The sequence below is a fragment of the Octopus sinensis genome, unplaced genomic scaffold, assembly GCF_006345805.1.
Source record: "Octopus sinensis unplaced genomic scaffold, ASM634580v1 Contig04241, whole genome shotgun sequence".
NCBI lineage: Eukaryota > Metazoa > Mollusca > Cephalopoda > Octopoda > Octopodidae > Octopus > Octopus sinensis.
In genome coordinates, this window is record NW_021827273.1 from 1 (window position 1) to 10,850 (window position 10,850).

Below are 10,850 nucleotides of genomic sequence, written 5' to 3' on the forward strand. Positions count from 1 at the left end.
AACTTCCTCAAGTACCACTTGAAAAGGAAGTGAGAGTAGAGAGGCAAGTTTTGTCTAGCGAATGTTTTAAAAAAAGATGGGTGAATGTAGCAAGAATGGCACGTATGAATGACGAAGCCACCTTGAGCATGATCCTATGAACCAGAATTGAAACAGAGAGTTGCTTATTTGCAAAAAAAAAAAAAAAAAGAAATATAACATGTCACTACCCATTGACCGAGGTTACCGTGGTCTTTTCCGTAGGCTTTTCTTTCCACTGGTAAACCTCACCTGTCTCCCCCTTTACACTTCATATTGACATTTCTGTGATAACGATCCCTATTGATCAATTTTTTTTTTTCCTCTCCCCCTTTTTTTAACCAACCCCCCTTTTTTTGTCCTCTTTCTCTCCTTTTACGATCCCTTTTGATCGAAACTCCCCCTTCCATTTTTTATTTATTGTTTTTTTAAACCTTCAAAAAAAAGCTCTACCTTGTAATTTGTTCTATCTGTGTGCCCCCTGTGTGGCTAATAAAGAAACATATCTATCTCTACCTATCTATCTATATATCTTTCTATCTATCTGTCTGTCAATCTCTCATCAACTTCTTCAAGTACTACTTGAAAAGGAAAGTGAGAGTAGAGAGGCAAGTTTTGTCTAGCGAATGTTTTAAAAAAAGATGGGTGAATGTAGCAAGAATGGCACGTATGAATGACGAAGCCACCTTGAGCATGATCCTATGAACCCAGAAATTGAAAACAGAGAGTTGCTTATTCGCAAAAAAAAAAATAGAAATATAACATGTGACTCCATTGACCGAGGTTACCGTGGTCTTTTCCGTAGGCTTTTCTTTCCACGGGTAAACCTCACCTGTCCTCCCCTTTACACTTCATATTGACATTTCTGTGATAACGATCCGTATTGATCAAAAAAAAAATTTTTTGTTTCCTCTCCCCCTTTTTTTTAACCCCCCTTTTTTTGTCCTCTTTCTCTCCTTTTACGATCCCTTTTGATCGAAACTCCCCCTTCCTTTTCCTTTTTTTTTTTTTAAACCTTCAAAGAAAAGCTCTACCTACCTTGTAATTTGTTCTATCTGTGTGCAGCCCTGTGTGGCTAATAAAGAAACATATCTATCTATCTATCTATCTATCTATCTATCTATCTATCTATCTATCTATCTATCTTTCTATCTATCTCTCTCTCTCTCTCTCTCTCTATATATATATATATATATATATATATATATATATATTATACTGGAGATGAATGGATTTATGGTTAGATCGTATGTGATCTTCTTCTAGCATATGGCTGTCCACATAGTGGTTTTTAGCCCTAAATATACACATGTATATATATATATATTAAACAATGATAGTTTTGATTGTTATTTTCATATTTGTGTATGTCTATGTCTCTATTTGTGCGTTATCACCATCATCATCATCATCATCATCACCATCATTATCATCATTTAACATCCACTCACCATACTGGCATGTGTCGGCTGGTTTGACAGGAGATTATGAGTCGGTGAGCTGCCCCACGTTCCTGTCTGATTTGGCATGGTTTCTACAGCTCGATGTCCTTCCTAATGCTAACCACCCCAGGTGTGTAACTGGTGCTTTCAGATGCCACCGGCACGGGTGCCACTTGCATGACACCGACAATGGCACGACTACGATTCACGGATGGTTGCCATTTAAATGGCACCACCAACGACGATAATTCCCAGGTGCCAATTTACATGGCACCATCGGTGACCACAACTATGATACCCAGGTGTCATTGACATGGCACCGGAAGCGAACAGCCACGGCTATGATGCACGGCTGCCACTTATAGGACACTGGCACGACCACATCCTTATCGTCACTTGGCCTGACATGTCCTCTCCCGCAGAGAATATCACCAGGGCTCTCGGTCACTTGTCATCTCCTCTATGATGTCCAACGGTTGGAGATCATTCTTCATCAACTCATCGAAAGTCTTCTTGGGTCTCCGTCTTCCAAAGGATCCTTCCACAGTTAGAGATCGGCACTTTTTGATACAGCTGTCCATGTCCATACACATCGCAAGACCATACCAACGCAGACGTCTCTCTTGCACACCCTATTTGATGTCTTCAATGCTCAGCTTTTCTCTCAAGACTCCTATACTCTGTCGTACATGCACACTGACATTTTACATCCAGCGAGGCCTACTGGCTTCATTTCTTTCAAGCCTATGGAAGTCCTCAGAGAGGTCACATCCCATGTTTCACTGACATGTAACATAGTTGTTTACACACAGGCATCATAACGTCTGCCTTTCAATCTCAGGGAGACGCTCTTTGTTACCATTAGAGTTAAGATTACTCTGAACTTTGCACGTCTTATTCTTATTCTTGCAGCTACACTCAAGGAACAACCAACCACACTCCTGACTTGGCCACCTAGATGGCGGAAACTATCAACTCCCAGTAGCTTACCTACCTGGCAATTGATGGGCTCTATTTTCTCTACATTTGTGCTGTTTATTGTACCTGTGCACCTTCCACACAGAAAAACTATTATCCCCGTTAACCTTCCTCTGATATTGCTGCAACACTTATGTGTCCATACCTTACACTGGGCACATCTTATGAACTTCCTACCTACGCTTTTTCTACAGATCGAACAGTGCCATCTTCCTAAGGGGATTTGTGAATTGTCCGCTTTCCTACTTACTAAGATTGTTTTTTTTAGATGAAGTTTAAGGCTTGTTGATTCTAGTCCTTACTGATATACCTAAAATTTACCTAGTTCTGAAAGTTATTCGGCTATGATAACAAGGTCATCAGCATTGGAGATCTCCTAGAAGCGGTCATCTTAAATCCCTCTGTTATTGCCTGGAGGACTCTGATAAACAGGAAGGCGCTGAGGACTAATCCTACTTGTACCCTAATTGATTGCTACACACGATGCTAAACCTCACCCTACTGACAGCATCCCTGTACATGACTTGTAACGCTCTCACCAACCATTCGTCCATCCCTAGCTTTTGCAGTGACCAGCAAATAAGGGATCGAGGGATCCTGTCAAAGCCTTTCTTCCGTGTTTAACAAATACCATGTACAAGGTTTTATCTTTGGCTTTGTATTCTCCTGCATCTGCCTTATCAGAATATAGCATCAGAGGTGCTTTCGCTGTGGCATAAAACTAAATTGCAGAAATGGAGTTAATGAAGTTGTTTATTCATCGCAAACGTTTGTTTCAATCCATCTTGCATCGGGCCCTTCAGGTAGGATATTGTATAACTGGTTGTGGTACATCCTCCGGTGCAGATGCATGTCATCGGGTGTCTTCTTTTAAAGAAGATACCTCTGTAAATATATTCGGGTTCGCTTGGAATGTTGTTGTTGCCAGAAGGCTGTTGTCTCTCATGTTGTAATCCAAGAAGCTTCTAGCAACAACATGTCAAGTGAAACTGAATATATTTAGTGAGGTATCTTTACATTAAAACAAGGCACCCGATGAGATGCATCTGCACTGGAGGATGCAACACAACATGTATAGTAGCCCACCCGCAAGCGACCGATGCAAGATGGGTCGAAACGGTCGTTGTGATGCATATTCTCGTGAACTCCGTTTCCCCAATTCATTATATGTATTTATATATGTAACACTGATGTTTATGTGTGTGTGTGCGTGCGTGCGCATTAGTTTTATGCATGTGGACGCTAACCGGCTCAGCAGTTTTATGAACCCCTTATTAATGTAGCAACGTCAAAAGTAAACATTAGAAATCATAATTCTTCTTTACTTGACTTGATCTGCTAATCATGTGTTTACTCTAGTTCTGTTGCCCTACAACTTACTATAGTGAGGGGCAAATGTAGGACATCTTAATATGTTTATCATGTCTCTAACACACACATGTATCAGGTTATAGAAGGTCCTTATGGAAGATTTATTTCACTGACAAACATCAAATGTATTTGATCAGTTTGATCTAGTACCCAGTAGAAAACTGTAATGACATTGATATCAACCCTGATTTTCATGTAAATTTTCATTTTCCATTTTTACCTCCACAAAGGATTCGGTGAATTTAGAATTGTGAACAAAGAATATAGGACACCATTGCTTGAAGCTGTTTCGGACGGTCACCTCGGAATAATGCAGCGGCTGATAGCCAGGGACGCGAATGTAAATGCCGTCGACCATGGAGGAAATAATTGCCTGCATCTGGCGTTAAAAAGAGACTTTCATTCTGAGGTGGAGCACATGACCATGTTAGATCAGGTAAGTTTTCACATTGTTTGTGACTATGTGTGTGTGTGTGTGTATGTGCGTGTGCATTTGTGCGTCTGTGTGTGTGTAAAATAGACAAACAGACAGAGAAAGACAGACAGAAACAGACATTGTTTATATCGCAATTCTCACCTACCAACCCCATCCTCCATTACCATTTCCTGATCCAGTCACAATGGTAACCCTTAGTTATATTATTATGTAACAAACACTATTCTCTATTCCGTCCCCTTCCGTCCTCAAAGGCACGACCTCTCCATGGTAGAGAAGGTGATCCATCTCGAATGTTGGCCATACAAACACGGTCATCAAAATTTGAAGGAGAAATGATCTATTCAAGACAGGAGATATTATTCTGAATTAACAATGATACTGGGTAGAAGAGAGGTTCATATGATAGACAGTAACATTTATAGTGCTGGTGCCATGATAATAAATACATCTTGTCCATTCCATGAAGAATTCTGCCTGAAACAGCTCTCTGTCACATTTCTTTTATATAAAACTAGCAGCATAGCCCGGCATTGCCTGGGTATGTAAGAGCCCCTAGTAGGCAACGACTAATCCCAATCTAGTCCTTTCCCTCTAGGGAACGAAGGCGCATGTGTAGGTTGCAATATCTTCTCTTCACTCGAATACTTCTGTGTATACGATATTCCTAGCTGTCCCTTTGGGCGATAAAAAGTCGAGTTGCGTCCTCTAGACAGATGTGTTGCATATAAAAGTTTAGATTCTCGACTCCATGTCGAATTTATCGATTTTTTTCAGAACTGGGGAAACTTTTCAAAATTTTCGCTGCGTTAGTTTTGAAATATGACATTGGGCTATTCCCATATGAATAAAGCTCACTACAGATGGCTGACTACTATTCAGGCAGTTGATGGTCATCTGTGTATTGTTGTAATGTCTACTTTGGTGAGAGGAACCTACTCTGGCAGCCAGCGACCTCCCCACCTACTGGAATAGTCCATCAGACTGAACACTTATCAATCAACTGCGTTGGTGTTCTGCCTCAACTGTGACACCGATTCTTACTTCCCTTACTTCACTTTCTTCATCAAAAGATGTTTCCTTATTAATTCATCATCATCATCATCATCATAATGTATCGACTGTTTTCAAAGCTGGCATGGGTTCGACGCTTTGACAGAAGCTGGTCAGCTGAAAAGCTACCTGGGCTCCATATCTCTTTTCGCATGGTTTCGACAGTTGGACGTCCTTCCTAATGCCACCCAATTTACATAATGTACTGCGTGCTTTTCTGCAGCACCGACACGGATATTTGTATGTGACACCAGCATGGGTGATTTTTCCGAAGCATCAGCACCCATGATCCCACAAGATTAGGATATCTCAGACGAAGAATGATACAGGGGTCATGACAGTATGCAAGGACAACGACGACTTAGCTTGGCATATCATCTCAAGTACAGCAGACTGCCAAAAGTATCGCTCCCATTTCATCCCCTCTGTGAGGCCCAACGTCTGACGGTCCTTTCTCACCACATTATTGCACGTCTTTCTGGGTCTACCCCCTCCACACATTCCCTCCACAATGAGAGATCACCCTTCTTGATGAAGCTATCTTCATCCATATGCATCACATCCATACCATGGTAGACTTCTCTCTTGCGCACAAAATCCGATGCCTTATATACCCTGTTTTTCTCTCCAATCCACTTAATTAAAGAAACATTATTGATCTGCGTGGATATGTCTATGTGGTGTTGATTTAGTTGTTATGTCTGAAGGCCTTGCTATGTTGTTGCTGTTCTCTTTTCTGGTATAACTTATATTATTTGTGGTGTTATTCATATCTATAAGACAGTCCTTTGACGAAAATTTTATGCACATTTTGCTTTGGAGGTTAATGGCAGCCAAACCGAGGCAAGGATACTAAATGCGTGGTGAGAATGAGACCCGCGATGGTTAAAATTCGCAAGCTATAAGATGTGGTTGCTATGGCAAAAAGAGTGATTTTTTGATCCCTCTATAACGACGTCTCTCTGTCACTCTTTCTTCCACCACCTCTCTCACTGTACATCTGTCTGTATCTATAGACAGAAAGCGATGACAACCGCAAAAGTTTAAATATTCTCGCCACAGGTCTTTTAGAACGGTGAATTAATATCGCCCACCTCCATCGCACAGTCATAACAGATATTATTAAACAGATATATTGTGTTAATTTATATATATACTGTGTGCATATGTGGTTGGATTGTGCTAAAAATATGCACACCTATGTTAAAAGTGCTAGCGAGTTTGTATTGGAACTTCGAATTTGCTCAATTGAAAGGCATGGACTCTAGGGCAAAATTCCTCATCTTTTAAAATGTGGCCCGCTTAGACCCGAATGAAATCGGGTTATAATACCAAAACGAGTAAAACAATAATAAACTATTTTAATCCCGAACAAGGCCGGGTATGTATTTCTAATCTATCAAATGAAGAAGGCGAACGATGATACAAATTGGATTTTTATGTAAAAATATGTAATTGGGCCTGGAATGGGATTACAATTTAAAAGAGGGGGTAACTTGCGGTGAGAAATTGTTTGAGAGACTTTTGGGGCGCTACTGTGGTCGTTTTGGTGTGAAAATAGGGATTTTATTGATTTTGGGGGACAATTGGGGGTTTAGATTGGACACCTTTTGCCCGATTTCAATCAAATTTTCAACATGGTAAAGTAGAGATTTGTAATTTAAGCACGGAAATCTAATTTTTTATAAATGGGAGATAGATAGATAGAGAAAAGATAAAAGCAAGAGAAAGTGAGGGAGAGTCCGAGATAAAGGAAGTAAGAGAGTGGGGATGCGAGAGAGAAAGGAGAGAGGAACAAAGAGGGTGATATGGCGATAAGAAACAAGGAAGCAACAGAAAGTAACAATCACACCCTCACCCACGCGTAGAGCGGGTCACCTTAAGCTAGTACTTATATGTACAATACTCTTCCGTAAGTATTTCTCTTGCTATGGCCATTTGGCTTTATCAAGCCAGTTGTAGAGATAGGTTCTTGTTGGTTTGTTGTCTTTCATTATTGTGACATTTCTGTCCTTATATTTTGTATATTTGACTTGATGTTATAATAACTTTATATTGTGTTTTTATTGAATAGTTTGTGACATTTGTGATTGGCAAGTAAATATTTACTCATTAAATATCATTGTTAAGCAATAACGTTGACCACTAATGTGCGTTTTGTTCAATATAATGATCATAATTTTTGTCTTAATGTAGAACGTAAAGTAAAACAAATGATAATGAAAAGTGGACTCAACTAAGAGATGATGTAAGAAATCAACGCTGTGTGAATAGTTTAATCACTGGAGAAACAAAACTATGTGTAAATGTAGTTGAACTGTTGTGTAATTTGGGGCATCTTTAGTATATGTTTGTGTAATCTTTAACTCATCATTTTATATTTCATCATTTGTAGTTCTGCGTAGAGCTGAAACTGGGAAACGAAGAAAGGTGCTCTGGTGTGGTAGTTGCCAGCTACCTAGCCCACCACGGGGCCAACTTTTACTGTAAAAACAAAAGTGGCAGAACACCATTGGACCTAATAAAAAAGGAAAATTTAAAAAAGATGTTAAAGACGTTATTCTCACCGCAGTAAGTATTCACTGGCAATGACAAGATAAACCATTACATTTTCTGTTTTGTATATAACCGTGTTTATATGTTTATATTGTTTTAATTCTACTGATACATTATACTGTCTTAGTAGCTTAATGAAAGGTTAGACAACAACAGTAAGAAGAACAATAAACAATATGCAGATGTTAAGCTAATTAAAAGAAAGGACACTATTTTGATTACATTCAAATGATTGGTTGCGTTGACTGTTATACCTCTCCTAAAATCCCCACCCACCTCTCTCAATTCCCTATTTTAAAGATTTGGGACCAATGAGAAAATGTAGAAGTAAATAGTGAAGTGATGGAATTTATCTGTCTACCAACAGATTGTTCCTCTGTTTTCTCTGTCCCAGCCAGTCATGTCCATGTGAGCTATCCCGAGAAAATCGCCTACAAACACATACAATGAGTGTACATACACGAATACATACATACATACGTATTTATACATACATGCATACGTATTTACATGCATACATAGATACATACATACTATATATATATATATATACATATATATACTATATACTATATATATAAATATATATATATTATATATATATATATTATAATATATTTTATATATATAATATATATATTTTATATATATATATTATATATTTTATATATTATATATATATATAATATATATATATATATATATATATATATATATTTTATATATATATATATATATACTGTGGGGAGGAAATAAATATTCGTCTGTCAAAATTCTTTATTTAATTTCTAATGAACATAAATGGGATATACCAATACTATATTCACATACACATGCATCAACTAAGAATATGCAAAAGAAACTAATAAATTATAGTAACTAAGGAATTTATATACAATCATAAATATTTAGGGGTGAAAAAAGTATTCGTACAGAATAAATGTATGATTTTCTATGCCACAAAATACTGTTAAAATATTTTTTTACTAGAAATTTCTTGTTTATTCCAATAATCTTAGTTTTCATTTTTGAGTGTCAAAACACTAGCTTCTTCATTCAGCACTGAGACAACATAAAGTAATATCGCAATAATGGCGAAAAGTAAAGAACTCACAAATTCAGAGAAAAACTTAATTATTGAACTGTAGAAAGTAGGTAAAAGTTACAGGAAAATATCAGAGACACTTTGTATTCCGCTTACTACCATATCTTCATTTATTCAAAGATATAAGGAGTCGGGAACTGTTGAAAACAGAATAGGATCCGGAGCACCACGCAAGATTTCCCCAAGATCTTTAAGAAAAATGAAGCGAAGAATCGGAAAAAAACGCAATAATCACCAGAAAGGAGTTTTCATAGGAATGAACTGAAGTCACGCTCTCCTAGAAAAACTCCTCTGTTGACTAAAAGGCATAGAGATGCCCGTTTAAAATTTGTTATGAACATAAAGATAAATCTGATACATTCTGGGAAAATGTTCTATGGACAGACGAGACGAAAATTGAATTGTTTGGACGAAATTCGCTTACCCATGTTTGGAGTAAAAACACAATTCCTACCGTAAAGATTGGAGGTGTGGGGGTGTTTCTCTGCAAATGGTACTGGCAATTTACATGTGATAGATGGTAGAATGAATGCAGAGATGTACCAAAATATTTTGAACAATAATTTATGCGACTCTGTTGAAAAGCTCCAGCTTTGTGAAGGGTGGGTTTTACAACAGGGTAACGGCCCTAAGCACACGGTGAAGTCTACCAATATGGATTGTCAATCACAATATAAATTATTGTAATGGCCAAGCCTGTCACCTGACTTGAACCCCATTGAAAATTTGTGGCGTTATTTGAAAACTGAAATTCAAGAGCCCCAACATGCATTACAGATTTGAAGAAAATTTGTCAAGAAGAATAGGAAAAAATTCCTAAAGAAACATGCGAGTCATTGGTGAAGAACTACAAGAAGATATTGGTTGAAGTGGAACTGAATAATGGTTATGCTACGAAGTATTAAATCAGAATTATCAGTTATTTATATTCTGTACGAATACTTTTTTCACCCCTAAATATTTATAATTGTATATAAATTCCTTAGTTACTATAATTTATTAGTTTCTTTTGCATATTCTTAGTTTATGCATATGTAAGTGAATATATAATGTATATCCCATTTATGTTCATTAGAAATTAAATAAATAAAGAATTTTGACATTACGAATATTTATTTCCCCCCGTGTAATATATATATATATATATATATATATATATATATATATTTTATATATACATATACGCACACACACACACACACACACACACACACACATACATATACATACATATATATATATATATATATATATAGGGAGAGTTTACGAAAAAAACAAAAGACGATGACAGGTGGTATTGAAGGAATAGAAAAAGTCTTTTACGTTTCGAGCCTTCGCTCTTCTACAGAAAGGGACACGGAAAAAAAACAAGGATAGAAACAAGGAGAGAAAAAAATGTGTGTAGCGGCTAACAATCTATCATGGCGACTGACTCGGACACACACACACACACACACACACACATATATATTATATATATAAGTGAATTATATTTCTGGAATATATGTTGTTCACTTTGCGTAAATCAGTTTTTGTGATGTATCAATGTCATGACATATACTTATTAATATTTGTGTCCATTTATATATATATATGTGTGTATGTGTGTGTGTATCTGTGTCTGTGTCTGTGTGTCTGTGTCTGTGTCTGTGTGTCTGTGTCTGCATTTATATACTCACAAATTCGCCCATATGTAATTGTTTAATTGTGGCGTCGCATAATATTCTCTACTGTAAATTAGAGTGTCTCTGTGTAACGAAATGTAACTTGCTATTTATTCCACAGCCATGGTGGAGGAAGACGCATGGATCAGGCACTGAAGGGACCAATCAGGTAGTTGAACTATTTCTCACAGTCTTTCAGTCATTGAATAACACTGTACCTTGTAATG

The 10,850-nt window shown here is 37.3% G+C and overlaps 1 protein-coding gene across 1 annotated transcript; it reads left to right on the forward strand.

Moving 5' to 3' along the window:
* Window positions 1-3,256: 3,256 nt before the first annotated feature.
* LOC115227521 (E3 ubiquitin-protein ligase MIB2-like) lies at window positions 3,257-10,792 on the forward strand (the record flags this gene model as incomplete). The annotated part of the gene is made up of 3 exons (XM_029798321.2): window positions 3,257-4,245; window positions 7,694-7,869; window positions 10,745-10,792. Coding segments are annotated over exons 1-3 (350 nt in total), but the record flags the coding sequence as incomplete, so codon positions are not given.
* Between the last annotated feature and the right edge of the window lie 58 nt (window positions 10,793-10,850).